This window comes from Thermobia domestica, chromosome 16 (assembly GCF_964235325.1).
Source record: "Thermobia domestica chromosome 16, izTheDome1.hap1.1, whole genome shotgun sequence".
NCBI classification, from domain to species: domain Eukaryota; kingdom Metazoa; phylum Arthropoda; class Insecta; order Zygentoma; family Lepismatidae; genus Thermobia; species Thermobia domestica.
The window spans coordinates 9,830,128-9,851,807 of record NC_137469.1 but is presented as its reverse complement, the minus strand read 5'-3'; the positions used below and the strand labels follow the sequence as shown (position 1 = coordinate 9,851,807).

Genomic DNA, 21,680 nt, shown 5'->3' with positions numbered 1-21,680 from the left:
GCATGCTACATTAATCATTTATTTAGTAAACAAGTATAGTTTTGTTGAGAAAATGTACAATTGCATGTTGAATTTGCAAGTTTTGGTGGCAATATACCCGGCGAATTCCCCCCCCCCCCCCGTAGGTGTGCCCCTACACTCGGGTATTGCCACCAGCTACTGGACCAGCATAGAACACGCATAGAACATGGTGTAACGAAGACAGAAAGTAATACAAGACAACATGAACAAGAATTGCCACTGACAGATTAACGTGGAGAGACCTTTATGCAGCAGTGGATTGACAATTGTTGATTATGATTGAGAGACGCTTATATACACATATGTCTAAGATTTCAACATCATTTTCGCCCAGTTGTCATTTATTGTGTTTTATACAGCATTTCGTGTCTGAAAGTATATTTACGTGTAACGACTAAATTTATATTCATTTTAGCTGTCATCATGATAGGAACATGTAATTTCTTAGTCGCTATTATACCAAAGAAGAAGCAAAACATAATAATCCGTGAAATAAGGTTTGATTTAAAACAACACGTTTTTCATTCTAAGAACAACAATTTTACATCGACGAATCTACTAAGTAATTATGTAATTTCTATGTCCTTCAATTATAAGAGAAGTCGCACTGGAAAATGAAAAAGGATCTCTTTTTATGTTTTAAGGACATGACCTTCTAAAGTTGATGTCGGTAAATCAGCGCCCACTGCAACAATCAGCAATATCTGAATATTTGTTTTCTCTTTCAAAACATGGCCTTCAATGGATGGGTTAGGTTAAAACAAGGTATAATTGTTCCTACTATAGATATTGTTAATAATAATAATAATAATAATAATAATAATAATAATAATAATAATAATAATAATAATAATAATAATGAATTATAATTTTGAATTTTAGGAACAGATTATGCGATTTTTCCAGTGTTTTTTATTATTCAAATATACGAACTCCAAGACACTACAAGGGCCGCGGTGGCTCAGTGTTAAAGCGTTCACCTCTGGTGTGTGGAGTCCATGGTTCGATCCCAACTCGTGCCAAGTGAGCTTTATGGTGGAAAAACACCGTGCTCGTGGGTTTTCTCTGAGTTCTCCCGTTTCCTCCCACTTTCTTATTCCACCACTTAATTCATTTTCATCATCACCGTCTCCTTTAGCCTGGCCGGCATAAGCGTGAGACGTAAAACTGAAAGATTTCATTTCATTTTTACAACCTCGAAAGTCTATGGCCAGCCAAATGATGAATAATCAATTGTTTGATAAATGATCTGTGCATTGATAAACTACACCAGTGGTTCTCAACCTAATTCCTATAACGACCTCATTTTATCCTTTTCCCAGCCACCCCATTATAATTTCTGGTTTGTAATAATCTTGTGTGGGATTTTTAATATACCTATTACGGAGATCTCACGATATCCATCTATTTCTCTATTAGTAGAATCCATTTCTTGTATATACTAGGTTACAGTAACTTCCCTAAAAGCGAATGGGTTAAAACCAAATTTGGTCAGTTCATTCATTTTGCGTTTATCTTCGCGACCCCTTAGGGGTCGCGAAGCCAAGGTTAAGGAACCCTACCCTACATTATCATCTCTAGTTCCCTATACTACAATTCCACATGTAACATTCTAATTATATCGTGATGCTACGTCAACATAACGGATTCGTTCCTCATCGGGAAAGGAACGCGTGTATATGAGACACGCGTTCGCTATCGTATGATTGTATGAGACATTAAAACACCATTCCACGCTATCACATTCAAATTGAGTCTACGTTACATATTTTCTTACCAAGAAGAACTAATACTCGTTTGTTGACAGCCCATCCGGCTGGTCTAGTGGGTCGCACACGCATGGATATCCAGATTTAATTCTTTGTGGAAGAGCTTTAAAATTTGAACGCGTTACAATGGTTGACATGCTTCTTTTTTCATGCTTTTAACATTCAGTAGTCTATGTAGTGAAATAGTACATTAATCACACAACGAATCATGTCATTAATATATGATACTTACTGGATCACATGCTTCAAACAATAGAAACTAAACTTAAATGGAGAAATGTCTTCGTGCATTAACTGCACAGCAAAAGTCTAATTTAGTGCTTCACGTATATTTAGCAATTGTTATTACCTGATTAAAAAGTTAGATGTAAGTTGGGTTGCATCAGTCCAGGCGTGTGCGATACCAGGAGTTATAGCAGTCAGGAAGAGGGATTACTTTTGTTGTTTACTGTACATAGTGCAAAAATGGAGATATAGTTAGAAGATTTTTTAAAAAAAAATCTATTTAGTGTTCTAAGAGTAGGTAAATTATCTCTTAAAATTATATTCAAACCGGAAGTAACAGAAATCAACTTCTTCCGGTTTTAACGTTAATCGCTATAGAATAAAAACAGTAATGGGTAAGGAGAAAGCCGTTTACTGGAATCAATTAAGCATCCCAAAAATATATTCCATTTCCACTTCAATTTCTATGTACTAAACCTGGAAGTTGCAGAATTTACTAAAACTTCCTATTTCAATATTCAGAATATACCATACAATAAAAAATAAACTTCTTCCCGTTGTGTACACTTGATACTGTTACTTTTTAAGCACAAGAATTCAAGCCATAATTTTCTTCCCGTAGCTTGTAGTAAGAAAACTGTAATTATTTTCTAATGTGACATTCCCTCAAGAGACGCCACTACGTAATTATCCCTGAACTTTTTGCAAATATACAGGTCAGTATGATTTATTATCATTTAAGAATATATATAATGCATTCAATTAGTTCTAAAAATAGATTTTTGTTATTGACATTTACCAGTGAGAACAACAAAAACTCTAAATTATAAAAATAATCTCTTAGAAAAAAAAAAGAAAATCAACTTACATCGGACCTTGGCCATTTTAGAATCTTGCTTAATTTTCATTAATATGGAAAAGTGCCTTAAAAAGCTGTACGTACTTTTTAAGATTACACGAGAAAAGAAACATAATTTTCAAATATTTTTTTAAAGAAAATCCACTTTTGTTTGTTTTACATTCAGTAGAAGAGATTCTTGTTGATGATTACTGCCCTCAAGGATTCTAATTAATTTTACATAAGCATATCATGTAATAGTACTTTTTGGAGGGGTCTCGAATTAAATATGTTTTAATTTCTGGTTTAATAAAAAGGGGAAGTGATATGAACGTATCTGGTATTTTACCACCTCCAAGTAAATATTGAGTTCCCCGTTGCGTGATTATCCCGTTGACCCTGACAGAATATTCCTTACGAAATGGAACTGCTATGACTTCATTTGTAAACGTAATATATTTTCTCTTTACGCAATAAGTACTAAAATATCACGTAGGCTTCGCTATAAGAAGATATCTTAGTTGTTATAAATTACACACTCGTACGTTTTCAGAACGGTTATTCAATAGCATAGAGAAACAAAGTTATTAACTAATCGTTGTGGACATTGGATAGTCAGCAAGCGAAAAAAAAAAAAAAAAAAAAAGGTGGCTGTCCTTCAGGTGAAACAAAAGAATGTGCAATACTGATGTTAAGGTGCTGTTCCGCGTTTCTTTGGCCGCGTCGCAATATCATTCTATTCTACCATGTGACTGCCAGTGACGTAGCTAAGGAGGAGCAAACAGGGCTTGTGCCCCGGGCGCCGGATTTGGGGGGGGGGGAAATACTTATTTTCACTATAAAGTAAGGAAAAGTTTTAGCAAACTAAAGAGTGTTTTTTAAAAAAAAAATACCTCAGAATTATATATTCATAGGATTATAATACTGTGGCTATCACACCAGGGGCTCGATCATTCTAAACTATTTTACTGGCAACAAATATTGGTTCGTTTAGCCAGGATTTCGTATTCGGGCGGGGGGGGGGGAAAGCGTGACATGAAATACTGTGACTATCACACCAGGGGCTCGATCAACCTAAACTATTTTAGTGGTGACATATATTGATTTATTAGGACAATAAAATGAGGATATGTTAATAAGTATTTTAATAACAAACTATGAAGAAATCTCGAGTAAAAGAATTAATAAAAAGGCATTGAAAAATATTTTACAATATCTACGTTCCTTCCTCTGTTCATTCAAATCTAACAATTTTCCTTTCATTATGACCTCAATTATTACAAAAAGTACAGATCCACTTCTATTATAAAAAATACATGTATAAAAAATAGATGTAAATTATTTTACAATATCTAAGTTCCTTTCTCCATTGAATCAAATATTAAGAGGACTTTCTTTCCACATAAACGTTTTGTTTTCATTATTCTCTCAACTACTCTGTTCCAAATGACATGTTAAAGGAGCAGTAGAAAACTGTTTCTGAAATAACATGTTTGATACAGGGGCGGATCCAGGACCAACTTCTGGGTTGTCATACTGCTACTTTTAAGGGCTCCAAACTTTGGGATGGGTTATATATATATATATATATATATATATATATATATATATATATAAAGTTTCCTGTTCTGGGGGAGCGATCGCCCCCCCTTGCATTCGCCCCTGGTTTAATACTGCAGAGAAGCGATGACGGAAAATTAGGATTTAAAAAATGTCCAGAACGGCACTATTTTTTCGAAATCTTGAAATGTCCCTGACTAGTAGCAGAAAATCTGAGAATTCTATAACTTAAAAAAAAAAAATCAAATTCCTTACTTTTCCCGAATATCCCGCTCATTCGCCATCATGTATTGCAAGTAATTCGGCTAATGCGTTCCTCGTAAGGCTGGAGTGGAAAAGAAACAATGAGAAGGGCACATGTCGACAACGCTGTAGCTCAAGTTTGCGTATCGGAACAGACAGTAAAATACACGTCAAAACCTTTCGCATATGCATTCTTAACTTGACCCCCATTTTCCTCCACACAAAACTCCTCATAAGAAAGAGTAACCAAACGCATGCTGTAGCTTTTTATTTTTAAGGCTGGTTCTTCTTTTTCTCGTTTCTTTTTTTTTTTTTCATTCTTCCTTACTTTTTTTTCATTTCTGGTTTTGAAGGGGGTCCGGACATCCCGGATCCCCGTCTTGGCTACTTGCCTGCGAGTGGAAAACAACTTGAAGGAAAAACATGAAGCTGAACCTTTCTTTCTATAATAGATTAAACACGATTTATTTACACAATTTTTTAGGTCAGAAATATAAAGTGCGTGGGAAAACAAAATAAGTCTGATGTCTCCAGAGAATTTACATACTATTTCCACTTTTTTGGCATCAGTTGGTGACTAATTCCACCGTATTCGATCAGTATGAACTTCAAATTCGTCCGATACCTTCTTTTTTATATACAAATTTTTAAACAAACTGGAATTTGGTTGAAACTCGAACCGTTTTTTCTTCTAAAAGAAAAGGTTTCTGTAAGTTCTCGAAAACCAATTTTCTTTCTTTTTCTAAAAACCTTAAAACCTTTTTCTGTGCCCACTACTAATATAAATCAATGAGCTAGAAAAAAATAAAGATGGCCTACTATTAAGCAACGTTAGGTAAACTCTTGCTTTTTTGATTATGGTGAAGTGATACGAGGGAGAATCAGAAACTAAGGTTACTAGGATTTCTGGAGTTTCATCTCTTCTGGAGGAATGAAGAGGGTTCGGTAATTTTAATACTTGGGGTTGGTAACTGTGTATTAGAGTTTCTGCCACTCACCACCTACGGCGCTAGTTGCATGTAAACACATACGACGACTTGTTTGAAAAATTTGTCTCGCGAAGAAGTCCACTCTGTTAGTCGATTTCTGTGGACGAAAAATGTAACCGTCACTGAAATTCACTGGCAGCTGGTTGGTGTACGGAGAGACCGTTCTGTCTCGTGAGCATGTCGCAGAATGGTGTGAAAAGTTTGCGGCTAGTAGAGGAAGCCCAGAAGACCACCACGCATACAGCCCCAAGATCACGACGCTGTTGAAGCACTTTCGCTAGGATATCATCGACCGTCTGCTCTACAGCCCGGACCTCGCTCCAAACGATTTCCATCTGTTCCTGAACTTGAAGGAGAACCTAAGGGGTCGTCGCTTCGATTAAGACGAGTACGTGAAACATATCATGACAACGTGGCTGAACATATAAGGACATCAGGATTGTCGCCAAGAGGGAATCTTCAAACTCGTGTCATGATACGACAATTGCCCTAACCGATGTGGAGACTATGTCGAAAAATAAACTAATAAATGTACTATCTATTGGTTGTATTGCTTGTATGACATAATGTATACACGTTTCACTGCAGGCTTTGTAACCTTACTTTTTGATAAGCCCCGTACAAATATTTCCGAGCATTAAAAATAGTTACATGAACTATGAAATCGAAGTGTTGCAATCGCCGAAAACAATAAATAAATAAAAGAATCTCTTCTTTAGCTAAAGGAATTCATTCAGGATTGCCGATATCATGCTCTTAGTACAAAACAATCTCATTATATACAAAATGTTATTTATTATTTATATTATTATAATAATTTACATACATTATTTACATTTTGTAACATTTAATTAATTCTTCTCTCTGAGTCTGAGTTTAATGTGAATGCCGCTCTTCGGCCTCAGAACTAACTCTGGATCTAGAAGAACGTCTTTGTTCTGTGCCAGTTCGATGTGGAAGTTCTTTACAATGCTGGAGAGAACGGTCTTCAGTTCCATCATGGCGAATTTCTGCCCTGTTTCATACAAAAGATTTATATATAAATTTTAAAATTCATGATCCACAAAAGAATTAGACATTCAATCTAGTAGAAATGAATAAAAAAAAAAAAAAAAACATCTATATATTAAATTGTTAGGTTTATATGTTTGTAGCCAAGAAAAGTTCATATGTTTGTGAACGTTTGTACAATGATATCTCGGAAACCACAGGTGCTAGAAAGATGCCGTTTTCACTCATCGATTGTAAATTTTATGTAGATTATTATTCAGTTCTAATTGAATATTTAAAAAAATGGCCGCTATTTCTTTATTGCATCTTTTAAGAGTACACCGGAAATATTTTTTTTTTTTTTTAAAAAAAGTAAAGCACCATAAGCTATGAATTATACATTCCAACCATACACATTTGTATATAGAGGTAGTATATCTCCCAGGCGTTTATTTCATGTCCAAATGATAATGAAAAATGAAGGACAACCATTTCTCCAGTCTAAGGTGAATCTGTATTGTTTGGAATGTTTTGCCCAATGAACACCAACTATATCGTCGCTTGAGAACCAGAGGAAAGTAACTCCAAAAAATGCGGTTTCCGTTTTCTTCATGTTTGGATATAATTTTGAAAGTCCCACTTGGTGTAAATGGAACGTAACGCCATCTGTTCTCCTTCTCGATCCTCTGTTGTAATGTAACTCAATTACCATCTTATTAAAAACACGTCTTTCTAAGAAAATAATGTTTTTGTCCTCTCGCCTGTAAACCTACGAAAATGGAGTTACGTCCCTCTGGTTCTCATACGACGATATACATACATAATTAATTGTGTGTGTAATGCATTTGCTTATAACATACTGCATGCAAGAAGAAAGAAAACACTGATCATACATGAATTAGAAACTCCAACTGGAAGTAGGCTCAAATCTTACAAACGGTGCGAGATATTGAAAAAATAACTTTTTTAAAAAAATCTCCTCTTTATTGTACTCCTTGATGCTTTTTATCAAGAGTCCTTCACTTGAGTTTGTAAAGGGACATGCAGGGATTTATTTGTAGCCAGGGAAGCCTGGGAATTTCCCCCTTCTAAGTTTTGACTTCCCTGTCTCTGGATTTAATTCAGTCTTCCCAGCCTGGGAAGATATATTCCTCCTTTCTCAAGATATTATCTGTTTTTAAGTACAATGATTCAACTTGATGTTTTAGTAGCGATTCTTTATTTTTTCAGTATGTTTTGTCGCGAGCTATGTTGGTCTTGTTTATAGCATTGCTTCCCGAAGAATTGTTCATAGAATTGCTTCCAGTTCCTTCTGCAGAGTGTAAGAGAGGCTTTTCCAACTTAAACTTACAGCATACTGACGCTAGAAACCGTTTATCCAGGGCCGGATTTCCCAATAGGCCCGGTAGGCTCGGGTCTATGGGCGCAAGCTCCCAGGGGGCGCACGGTCGAGAGAAAAATAAAATAAAAAATATCTAGAAATAAAAATAAATAGCCATAACTTAACATATTTTTTGAATTGATTTTAAAAAATAAGGCTAATAAAGCATTCTGACTTTGAAGTTCATTGGAACAAATAATTGTTGGTAAAGTTCACCAATCTTTTATTAACACATTAACGGTATTTTGTTAAGCCCAGAACCAAGTAAATTCCTCAAAAAACTTGCAATGATAAAATTGCATCGTGGAGTGGTGTTTAAGCAATTAACATATAGGCCTGATATAATTTTTTTAATAAAGCTTTTCAGGAAAGTAACTTTAACAAGACTAGGGAGCGATAAATAATACGGGAGAGATTATCGTTGAATAAAGGTAATATTCAATGTCCGAAAACGGAGAGATTTAATTTAAAGAAATTAGAAGAGAGCCAGGTAAGAGAGGAATACCAGATTGAAGTTTCGAATAGATTCGCGGTTTTAGAAGACTCGGAGTGCACTAGTGTTGAGGATACTTGGATTGAAATTAGAGATAGCATTAAAAGTTCAGCAATAGAAAAATTGGGACACGCGGAAATACATAGGAACAAACCATGGTTCGACCAAGAATGCATTAAACTAGCAGAGAAGAGAAAACAGGCAAAATTACGGTGGCTACAAAATCAGAATGAAACAACTACACAAAATTTCGCAGATATCAGGCGGGAAACTTCCAAAACTTTTAGAACAAAGAAACGGGATTTTTTGAAATCTAAAATTAAGGAACTTGAAGATAATAGTAAAAATAAAAATATTCGGGACATGTATAAGGGGATCAGCGAATTTAAGAAAGGCTATCAACCTCGTGCTTATATATTAAAGAAATCTGACGGAACAGTTCTCACCGATACGGATAGCCTCTTAAATAGATGGAAAGATTTCTTTGACGATTTGCTGAACACGCAGCCAAAAATTAATGTGCGTGGAGAAAAGGAGATACACACCGCAGAACCGTATATTCCAGAACCCAATCGAATAGAAGTGGAAGCCGCTATAAAGAAATTGAAGAAACACAAATCTCCGGGTGTAGATGAAATTCCGGCTGAGTTAATTTTAGCTGGAGGCGAAAAATTGTGGAACAAGATACACAAACTCATTCTCCTTATCTGGAACAAGGAAGAATTGCCACAAGAGTGGAAAGAATCAATCATTGTTCCAATTCACAAGAAAGGCGACAAAACTGATTGTAATAATTATCGAGGCATTTCTCTTCTGTCAACATCCTATAAAATCCTTTCAAATATTCTGTTAGCAAGATTGACCCCATACGCAGATGAAATTATTGGAGATTATCAGTGCGGATTTAGACGAAATCGATCAACTATCGATCAAATATTTACCATTCGCCAAATACTCGAAAAGAAGTGGGAATACAATACCCCGGTACATCAACTATTTATTGATTTTAGAAAGGCTTACGACTCGGTTAGGAGAGAAACATTATACAACGTTCTTACAGAACTTGGAATACCGAGAAAGCTAATTAGATTAATTAAGATATGTTTAAGTGAATCCCAAAGTAAAGTCCGGGTAGGAAAATTTTTGTCCACGAGCTTCCACGTCGAAAATGGCCTGAAACAAGGAGATGCGTTGTCGCCATTATTATTTAACTTTGTGCTGGAATACGCCATAAGGAAAATCAAAGATAGCAACCAGGGCCTAGAGTTGAACGGCATTCACCAGGTTATGGCATATGCTGATGATGTAAATTTAATAGGGGATGATAGGAGAACAGTAGAAATAAATGCAGAGATCTTATTAAACGCTTGCAGGGACATGGGTTTAGAAGTAAATGCAGAGAAAACTAAATACATGGAAGTGCGTCGGGACCGTAATACGGCAAATTGTGGAGGCGTTAAAATATTAAATAATGCTTTTGATAAAGTGGATACTTTCAAATATTTAGGATCAATATTAACAGACGAAAATCATATTCACGAAGAAATTAAATGTCGACTAAAAGCAGGGAATTCGTGTTACTATTCGGTTCAAAATCTCTTGTCGTCGCGAATTCTGTCGAGGAATTTGAAGTTTAAAATATATAAAACGATAATCATGCCTGTTGTTCTGTATGGTTGTGAAACATGGTCGCTTACTTTGAGGGAAGAACATAGACTGAAAGTATTTGAGAACAGGATCCTGAGAAGAATATTCGGACCCAAGAGGAACGAGAATGGGGAATGGCGGAAGCTTCATAACGAGGAACTACATAGTTTATACGGTTTACCCAACATTGTTAGGGTCGTCAAGTCTAGGAGGCTTAGGTGGGCAGGTCATGTAGCTAGAATGGAAGAAAGTAGAAACGCTTTCAAAGCCTTGACTGGTAGACCCATAGGAAAACGACCATTAGGAAGACCTAGGCGCAGATGGGAGGACAATATTAAGATGGATCTCGCAGAGATAGGAATACAAAGTAGAAACTGGATGCAATTAGCTAAGGATAGAAGTCAGTGGAGAGCTTTTGTGAACGCGGCACTGAACCTCCGGGTTCCATAGGCCATAGAGTTAGTTTTTTTAGGGGGCGATAAAAATTATTGGGCCTAGGGGCGCCAAAATGCTAAATCCGGCCCTGCGTTCATCTGTAAAAACCCTGGAATCTCTTCTTTCCATAAACGTTAAACGTTAATGGACTATACATTACTTCTTTCAATGCAGAAAAGTACTTTTCTGCATGCCTTCAGCTGGATAAAAAGTGGACATCGTGCTGCTACCGACAAACCAACTGAAAAATACGGTGTCCAATGTAAACCAACCTCCTATTACTTCACTATTCAAAGTGAGGTACGCTGAGAAAGTATTGTTAATTTCTCAAGACAGTGTTAGATAACACGCCATAAGTCATGCTTCAGCTTAACTCAGGGTAAAATCGGCAGTCAATCTTTTCTTGTGATTTTTTTGTAAAAACTGTAAATATTGGAGGCTAATGGCTGTTTCAATTTCGAGAGTAAAAGTGAAAGAAAAGGTAAAGTATTTTTTTTCCTAGGTACCATCATATTGGTAATTATTTAATATATGCTCATGATTCTTCGGAGACAAGATTACAGTCTTTGTTGAATTCTGGATTCATTTTAATACCAGTATGTTTTGTCGACCAGAAGTTTACCTTCAGCAGAACAGTGCTAGGATCACACACCCCTGAATATAATTTTATTAAATACAAGGGGCAAGTTCCAAAACTAATTTATGATATAAAAAATGACACCTAGTACCGTCTTTCAACTTCTATTTAATAAAATCAGGTTCAAGTGTATGTGCACCTATTACTGTTCTGCTCAAAGTAAACTCTTACTTTTTATCGTATTTATTGTTTGGGCGAGGAATTTGGTTTTCAAAGACCAGATCAGAACGGACTAAAGAACTATTTGTCATAACAAAACTGTTCTACGTCGGAGTGTGACACTTGTTACAACAAGTTGTGCAGATTGCAATGTAACTATATGGCTCTTACTGGATGCTGCACACTTGTCCTCAGTAGTAGGACGAAAAGTAGCAAGCCAAGTAAAGCATGTAATCTAATCTACCTAACCAAATCTTATTTAATGTATTTATTATAAAATTGTTTTTAAAAAGGTGAAAAAAAAAACTATGAACTTGGAGACCTGCCTATTAAACTACTAGCATAGTTTTAAAGTAGATAGGTTGAAAAATAGCGTTGTCCCAACCCCACTTTAAAGTTGTCCTGTTATAGGAACACAATCTTGCATAAGACATTCCCCCCTTCTACAAAATCCACAAATAAATCACTGGGGACATGTACAGATGTTGTAAGGGATGACAACAAGATTCATGCTCATATGTGAATTACGCGCTGTGTAGAGAGCGTACGTTCAGCTAGTATTTTCTGAAATTTCAATAACAGTACAACAAGACTATCAAGGAGTGTGGTTCTTAAATGGATTTGCATTGATAACTAGAAAACAAAAACTTATCGCTGTCACACCTGCCTGTAAGGTATCGATAACACCTCCTATCGATAATCGAGCGATTGGGGTAAACTCGTTCACTCCGATAGCAAATAATAATGTTACCAGTTTGGTCAATGAGAATTACCATTTTCATAAAAAATATATTTCTATAGGAGTTTAAATACAATTTAAGTGGAAAAAATAATTTTACAACACTTCTCAATTTTGTAGTTGAACTCTGTTGATAAATACAGTCAGTGCGCTCGAAACGTAAGTCGAAATGAAATAAATAAAACACGCATGGAATACTAAAAATTGAACTTGTTTGATTACAGATGTTTCCGTGAAGATTGTGAAATATTTATATGTAGGCTATTACAAAATGCAACATGAAAAGTGTTTTTTGGAGTGTAAGTAATCTTCAACATATACAACATAATATAGTGGAACTTGGATAATTCGAACCTCAAGGGACCAGTAGAAAAATTCGAATTATACAAAAATTCGAATTAGAAAAGTTTTTGTAAATGGTTGAAATACACAATCAAACTTCAGGTTTTAACATAAAGACCATTATTGGAGCTAATAATAAGTGTTTTAAGTATCATACACTCATTGTAAAACTAGAAAAAAACATAGGTTAATACAATATGAAGTAAAAATACTGTACTGTAATACGTACGTACATACACTAGCACTGTATTATGCATGAACATTGAAAAAATCATAAAAACAGAAAAGAATATTACTGTATTAATAGACAAATAACTGTCATGAGAGTCAAAAAAATCAACATTTTTCAAAAAATGTTGAGATCTTTGCATGTTTCCTAGAATTTAGTCCCTCGGTCATCACAAACGAATCTAACAAATTCAAGGAACGTAATAGTTCATCATTTACTTCATTTTTGCTTTCCAAAAACCGTCTGAGTTGCGTGATGTGCTTCGCTGCCTCGGCCGCACTCGGAACTGATTGTTCGGGGTTGGTCTCGTCACACTCATCTCCAGATGCGATCTCGTCATCTTGATTCGAGTTCAAAACATCGGCGATGATATCTCACCTCCTTTTAGATTTACACGGCAAAAACTTCGAATTATCCAGATTATAATTCGAATTAACCATGATTTTTTTAGCATTGTTTGTATATAAAATTCTAGGGACCAAGAGAAAAATTCGAAATAAAGAAGTTTTCGAATTACAGAAGTTCGAATTATCCAGGTTCCACTGTAATAGCAATAATAATAATAATCTTACCTATGCAATTCCTGGGTCCAGCGCTAAATGGAATGTAGGCGTATGGATGACGCCCTTGGACTGCTTCAGATGAAAAGTTGTCTGGATTAAACTTCTCCGGGTTGGAGAAAATGGAAGGATTCCGATGGATACAGTAGATTGGTATGGCAACAATTGATCCAGCACAAACTTTGTAAGAACCTATATTACAAATAATAATAATAATAATAAAGAAAAAAATAAATTAAATATCTGACCCAAGCAAACACTTATTATAACTAAGATATGTTGCAGTTTCAACAATACAGTAGACCCACAGGTTACGAACTTAATCTGTTCTGTAACACTGTTCATAAGCCGAAATTATTTTTCCCGCTGAAATTAATGCAAATACAATTAACTTGTTCTAGCCACAGAAATATAGCATTGTACGTACTTTCTACATTTTTAAATGTATCACTCAGTACGATGAGTAAAAATGAAGGCGTCAGATTCGTCTCCAAAATAGACAGAGATGTTAAAGGTCAGGTTCTGGAAGCAAGCGGGTCAGAATAAGTGTTTAACGTCATTTCTATGTTTCTCAAACCACGCCAGAACAGGTTCAGCTGCAGTTGTGCGAATGGGCCCGTTATCAACCTGAAATTTTCCGTCATTGCCCGGAAACAACATTTGGGGCATGTAATGTGTATGGTTCTGTAAAATGGTGATATAATCATGGGCAATGACGCGATTGGTCATTGAAAACTAGGATATTACGATTCACAGCATCAAAGAGCCGCTGTCTTATCACATGGTTAGACGGACACAAGGCGGATCATACATTTCTTTTGGGTGTCTGTCACACATAAACACAGCATGTAATTTGAAATAGAGAATGAAGATTCATCTCACCCACACCACACGTTTCCAGTCATCAGAAACCCATATGTTCGCTGCACCATTGGCGTCGTGCTGAGTGGTGGTCGTTTATCAGCTGTTTCTTCCGTGTAACCCGACGCCGTATGTCCATGTCGTGTAACTCGCGGCGGACTGTGAATGTCCACACGGGCTATGAGAGTTGAGTTCATTTTGAGTTTAACGTCCCGCTCAGCAGCGAGGTTATATGAGACGTGGACATATTGATTAACGTGGAATCCGAACCACATGAGCTCCCGCCGGGAATCGAACCCGGGTCTCCCACGCCAAAGGCACGTACGCTAACCGCTTAGCCACGGAGGAGCTCCACGGACTATGAGACTGCTTCTTGAGTTTCTTTGTCATTTAGATGACAGCGGCACGATCGTTTTGGGTGATAATCCGCTTTAATGCTAGGCAGGAAATGCCACTAAGAATACTCTTCCGAACCCTGTTTCTCTACATTGATGTGGTTTACCCATGAATTCTGTAGGCCATCATCACTTTGGACACATCTAACATACTTGCAGTATGTAACCGAGCAAAACATTCCTCTTCGTAAATCAGAGAGGTCGCCCATTTCAGTGTCTGCTCAGTTCGCTAAACACTGGTGTTTTACTGGTCCTCACGTAGTACGCAGTCTGTCATAACACATCACACCAGTAACTGTCCACCGCACCGCGTGACCGTTGACAATCCACATATCTTATATGTTTACAACTCCAGGTATTTCCATCTATGCATGGATAGAGAGAATGGCCTCCTTCAAATATTAGTGGCCACCTGGAGAAGGAAATTATAGCTACGTTACTAGTCGGCTTCGCGAGCCATAGAAAATAGTGGAATACTGAAAAGTAAAGAAGTGTATGATAGTTTTGTAGTTTTTATAAGTTTTGGTTATTTCATTAAGTTAGGTCACTTAATATTGTGGTATTACACTACCTTAAAGCTATGACTTTAAGTATAAATTGATTACTCACATTTTACCTATCTTCGTGCAACGATAGATTTCTTCCGTACAATTTTGCAAATGTGTGCAACCGTATTCTTGATCTGCACTGTGAACTAGAATGAATGCTAACAGGTAGAGAAACATACATATTTTTGTTTCGAAATTTCTTACATCGAGTTTTCCAGAACACCTTTAATTAAATGAAGAGTTCACAGAATGTTTGAGATAAGAAAAAAAATAGAAAAATCGAACGATTTTCTCAAAAGCGACTCAAAGCGATTTTGTTGATACTTCATAAATAAATATTTCATTATTATTCTCTATTACTTCCGTCACAAGGGGTAGTTTATTCTTGGAGTGTTCTTTTTAAACAATTGTGTTACCACTCAGGCGATTTTATTATTATTTTACAAATAAATATTTCCTTAATAACTTTTACATATGGCATAAGTTATTTCTTACGAAAAAATCTACAAGGCGTAGACAGGGGCGGATCCAGGACCGACTTCTGGGGGGGAGGAGGTGAGTTGTCATACTGCTACTTTTAAGGGCTCCAAACTTTGGGATGGGTTTTATTTATATATATAAAATAAGAAAGCTTCCTCTTCTGGGGGGAGATCGCCCCGATCACCTTCCTGGATCCGCCCCTGGACGTAGATAACGTTTGGAGATAAACTTCCTATCGGTAAAGTTTTCCCAAAATGCCTTATAATTTTGTTCGTCTTTCACAAGAAAATGTTTCATTAACAACTTCAGCTCGACATGATTCAGTTTAAAGAATAGGAGCAAGAAGGTTTAGTGTGGTGGTCCGTACCTTTTATTTGTATATGTATTTGCTAAGCATAAATCTTTACATGTAAAAATGTCTTAAACTGAATTGACAATACATCTGAGCTTATAAAATGAGGATAAACCAGGGAATTTCCGAAAATAAATGCGGACATGTTTGAATAAATGCTGACATATAGTAAACGTAGCGAAATATAAAAAACTTGGATCCCGAAAGAACTTAATCTTCAATTTAAAGAGGATTTTAGTATTGCCACGAGACGAGACTCTTTTCGTGTCTCGTCTCATCTCGTAAATAAGACGAGACAGAACCATTCGAGACGATATGAGCACATCTTTTCGAGACGAGACACTAGAGGATTCAACAAAAAAGAAAAACTGAATTTGGATTATTAATTTTGGAGTTCCTAAGCAGTATCAAGAGAGAATAATCGAACGAACAAATCGAAAAATTATTAACTGATTATTCTGAAAATTTGATCTTTCTTAGGATGTCTGGGTTATGTAGAGAACGTGGCAACACTGAAAGTATACAGAAAAATAATTGATATTGTCTAACGCTCAGGTATTGTAATTAATTCCAAAATATTTCATATAAAAGCGATATTAGAATGGAAAAAAGTGAATCTGTCCATGAAAAAACAGGTAATTGGGTATCTCGCGTCTCAATGCTAAGGTCATGTTACGTAAGATGAACAGTTGTTCAGGAAAAACAGGTCTGGAAAGTAATAATACACCTTCAATTCTTGTTCACAAAAATATGTGACTGAATCTTGTTAGATCTTAGCATTAGTAATTATTAATATAATCGAAACTGTATGTTCTATATATTACACAGTGGTCCATTTCTGGTTCTCACATCCGCATGGTGTTATATAATGCATTCTTTTAAGAAAAAAATTGAACGAAAATCCGTATAAATTGAGAAAGTTGTACTACGGTGTGCCTCAGGGTATGCAAATAGGATCTTTAACTTTTAAGTAACACCTGAGGTGTCAAATAAGCTACGTCTTAAGAGATAAAAATAGAAAATCCAAACTATATATAAACACTAATGCCTTAGAACTTAAACGATCCTACTATTATAAGGTGGTACTTGTCTATATAGCTAGTAACTTTGTATAGACCCCCTATTAAAAATATAATTATTACTATGTTTTGAGTCCTTGATTATTTATATTACATAAAAAGATTTCTTTCCATAATACACTGATAAATAATCTTTCACTAACTTATAAAAAGCTTAATATAGTAAATATCTATCTTACTTAATTATTCGTTAACCTTGATTTAGGTTTGTTTTCATTGACAACATTTTTGATTTAAAAACAATAAAATAAAAAATAAATAATTGCAATGCAATATTGCGAATTATCGTACAGAATAACTAGCTAGTTTTTCGCAATATTGTAAATTATCTGATATATATAGAATATCTAGCTACTTACTTTCCTGATAAGTTACTTTCATATATGTGCAATTTTGTGGATCACTTCTTGTTTAACGGTTTTTTTTTAAGGGAAGTTAGTAGCCGTCTCAGAGCATGTCAAGTCTCTGATTTGTATCTAATTTCTCTAGGACACTTCTAATCCTATTCTAAGTCCTTGGCAAGTATTTTTTTGTCACATTACATTTAATTTTTAAATAAGATATATATATATATTTTAAATCCCTTTATCGGGAACCTTTAAATTTACTTCTATTAGCTGGTTATTGGGCTCGAGGATTTGGGTTGCGTTACATTATAGGTTAAAAATGTGCTCAATTGAAAACTGTAATTACTTACCACTGGCGGATCTAGTTTGGGGCCTAGGGGCCTCTAGTTTTGTTTTAGTGACAAAAATAATTGAAGCTATTCTTTTTTACATATTTTTGAAAGTTTATAGAAATCATTACCTTTTATATTTTATTCGAAAATTTTTGAAACATTAGATATATTAGTTTCAGTTGCAGTTTTTTTTCTTATGCAATGTGTAAAAGAATATCTGAGATTCACAGTGTCAACGTCCAACCGAGCCATAACGGCCATCTGGAGAGAGACAAGTTGGAAACTTCTGCAGGACCCATGAAAAATTTGTAAACTCATGATATATTTATCACAGTCTGGATTCTGGCGACCACCCCAGTTTTACCTTCTAGATCCGCCACAGTTACTTACATTTAAAAAAAACTATTATTAATAATTTTAGTTTATCCATCAACCAACATACCGTTACACAAATATTAATGCTAAAGCCGAAACTAAATTCGAGTTGCAACAGCCATCAGGAATAAGAATCTACAGCCGGGTTATGACACTCATGCCTTTGGAGTGATGTGTTGTCAGCATATTGACTCCCCTCGGCGTTAATACTGGCTTTCTAGAGTGGATCTCGCAACTTCTTTCTTTCAAATAGCTTCCTAATCATTCTCACGACACTAGGTGAACCTCGCAACGCCACCAGCACCTGGTGAAATACATACGAACGGTCACCCATCTTTATGAACAGTGAGCGCAGCCATGAGCGAATTGCAAGACCCGTTCAGAATAGTAAACGTGAACTTTTAGTGAGTGGGAACCCAAAAGTGTTTATGAACGTGAATCTTATTTGAAAGTAGCGAACCTGAGTTGGAGCGAGCGGCACCCTCAATTTCGTGAGCCAGATTGAGATTAGTGAATATCAGTCAATTGAGGATAGTTACCCAGATTACGAACAATGATCGTCAGTCAGCCTCATTGAGATCAGTGATTACGAGCTCTATTGAGGATCGTAAGCCTGATCGAGATCAATACATCTGGATAGTTAGTCTGATTGAATAAAGCATGACTCTATTTCAAGCACTTTTTGTATATTGTTTCTTGCACAACTGAATAATGGAACATTATCAGGAATATGTTTAACGATTAGAGGGAACACAGATAAGTACCTAGGTATATTGTGGCCAGAAAAATGCAAATATGGTCTATGCAGAAACATTCGAAAACTTTTTTTTGTTTTTTGTTTAAGGACCCCGTGGGACAAAACGGAAGAACTCCGAGAAAGCCCTTACACACGTGTTTGTCCACCGGAAAGTCCATTTGGAGCAATCTGGGATGGAACCATGGACCTTACAAAGCAGAGTTGAGCGCTCTACCTTTTGGGCCCGTAGGAACATGTTATGTAGTTATTCCAATGGTTTTAACCCTGCAGGAGAAGAAAAGGACCGGGTAGTAGGTATGAGATCATTAGGCCAGTCATTTACGGGTACGGTCACGAACATAAATGGAGGTTTGAGCCATAAGAAATAATAGCTCCAACCTCCATTTATTTATGTTCGTGACTGTACAACTGTTAGGAAACGAACTATGTAGCTGCAGGAATAGGCTTTTACGATTGGAGAAACAGTTAATAGATGGAGAAAACGAGGGAAAATTACGAGCTAAGGGAATGGGAAAACCAATGTTAGCATAATACAATTCCGTTAGTACCAATTGTTTACAAACCAATTGACGTTATTGTTAATCTGTCACAACTATTTCATTATTTTTTATAAATCCCATATTTCCTGTACACTCCTTACTCGTTTTGTGAACTTTTCTAGGAATAGGAGCACTAAAGTGTTAAGTTATATAGTATATTTTATATGAGTAATATTTCCTAGCCTCTTTCCAACATTTTGAAGCACTTGTCACCTTTATAAAGGAGAGTCTTTAAAAAGTACTTTGACAGTCGTATTTAACATCCTATAGATTAGACGGGAAGAGATTAAAAGATTATAATCAAAAATAAACCCGAAAATGTAGAGAAAATTATATATATATAAAAACAACCTTATACCAACCTATCATAACCAGGAAACGAACCTATGAGCCTTCACCCTAAAAGTAACTTTTCTTGTCTAAACAGCTGTTTGATGAAATACTTGAAAATTGTGATTATATTTACCGAATGCGATGTCCCCTTTCAGCCTACGTCCAATGAAAGGTACGCTTGGATACAGTCTTAAAGTCTCCTTTATACATTGTTCCAAGTACTTCATACGGAGCAAGTCATTGGCGGTCGTAGGACGATCAGAACCTTCGAAAATGCTCCGTAACTCATCTGCTACTTTCTCCTGTAAACAAGTTATATTATTATTATTATTATGACCAACATTAAAGAAACAACTAATAGCAATAGGCCTAGAAACAGCATAGATTTCTTGCGGCAATGGTAGTCAGTCTGATGCAAATCTTGCAACGAGTACCGGTAATTAACTGGAAGGAGGATATAAATCTTCCAGGAATCAGGGATGTCCTGATTATTGACTTAAACGTCAGGTGGGTGAATATGAGTCATAAATTATAAATCATCCAACGTTAGGACCGTACTGGTTTGATAGAAAACCGAAGCAGTTTGATAGAAAACCGAAACAGGTTGTGATACAAAACTGAAGCAGTTTGATAGAAAACCCAAACCGGTTTTCATACAAAATTGAAGCAGTTTGATAGAAAACCCAAACGGTTTTCATACAAAACTGAAGAAGTTTGATAGAAAACCCAAACCGGTTTTGATACAAAACTGAAGCAGTTTGAAGGAAAACCGAAGCAGCTTGTTAAAGCTTAATATACTCTATTCATATTGGATACTGTGTAACTTCAATAAAAAAGCTTTTAATAAACAATATTTACACGAATATCTAATTTCATTTTGCTCGTAATCTTTCTTTCTTTTTTATTTTTTTAACATCCCTTGATTATTCACGAAACTAAGTGAAATAGCGAAGATGGCAATGAATGAAATACTGGAATGAATTAAGTGAGAGAAAAAAAAGGAGAACTACGAGAAAACCCACATGCAAAGGTATATGTCCGTATACAGGGTGTCTCAAAAGTCTCCTGAAATAGGGTAACTGTTACTTTCAGAGTTGCAACAAATATAAGAGGAAAAAACATCTCCAAATATGATGTTCTCAATCTGAAATGAAGAATATATATATATATATATATATATATATATATATATATATATATATATATATATATATATATTAAATCGGACGAACCGTTTAAGCTGTACACTCTTTATGCGCCCAGTGTTAAATGGAAATGCAACGTTATCACTTATCTGGATCTATAACATAAGTAAATGAAGTTACTGTTCGAAATAGGGGATGGTCATCGACAAGTTAGCGTAAAAAACAGTAACTTCACTCACTTTTGTTGTGAATCCAGGCAAATGGCAACGTTGCATTTTCATTTAACATTGGGCGCATAAAGAGTATAGCCCAAACGGCTCGTCCGATTTTAAAAATTCCTTTACTTCAGATTAAAAACGTCATATTTGGAGACGGTTTCCCCCTCTTACATTTTGTTGTAACTCTGATAATAACACAGTTTGCCTATATGAGGGGTACCTTTGAGACACCCTGTACAAAGGACACGTGACGTGACCTGCGATCGAACAAGGCACACCGCTATACCAATGACAGCAAACATACTTTTGTTTCCTTTTCTTCCGTTATTTTATTTCTCTTTTTCTATTTTTTTTTTTTAAAGAACGGATTTAATATATCGATCATAATGTATTTCTCATTCGACCACAACACTTCAGAAGAGATCAAGAGTTCGCTTCTTGTGCTAGGAGTCCCGAGTTCGATCCTAGCCCTCGACAAGTGAACTTTGTAGTGGACAAACACCGTGTGCGTGGGTTTCCTCGGCATTCTCCTATTTCCTCCCACTTTCTTCATTCCACCATTTATTTCATTCATCATTCCACCATAATCACCGTCTCCTTTAGCCTAGCCGGCATAACCGTGGGCCGTAAAACTCAATAATTTCATTTCAATTTTTTGAGGA

The 21,680-nt window shown here is 35.8% G+C and overlaps 1 protein-coding gene across 1 annotated transcript in view; it reads right to left on the bottom strand.

Annotated features, from left to right (window-relative positions):
- Positions 1–6,420: 6,420 nt before the first annotated feature.
- The window catches only part of LOC145672906 (cytochrome P450 4C1-like), a 151,792-nt gene continuing 136,532 nt past the window's right edge, over positions 6,421–21,680 (bottom strand). The window contains exons 11-13 of the mRNA XM_081742108.1: positions 19,789–19,957; positions 13,270–13,449; positions 6,421–6,660 (exon numbers count right to left, since the gene is read on the bottom strand). Coding sequence (XP_081598234.1) covers positions 6,497–6,660; positions 13,270–13,449; positions 19,789–19,957 — 513 coding nt within the window. The 3' untranslated portion in view covers positions 6,421–6,496. The remainder of the gene's footprint in view (positions 6,661–13,269; positions 13,450–19,788; positions 19,958–21,680) is intronic.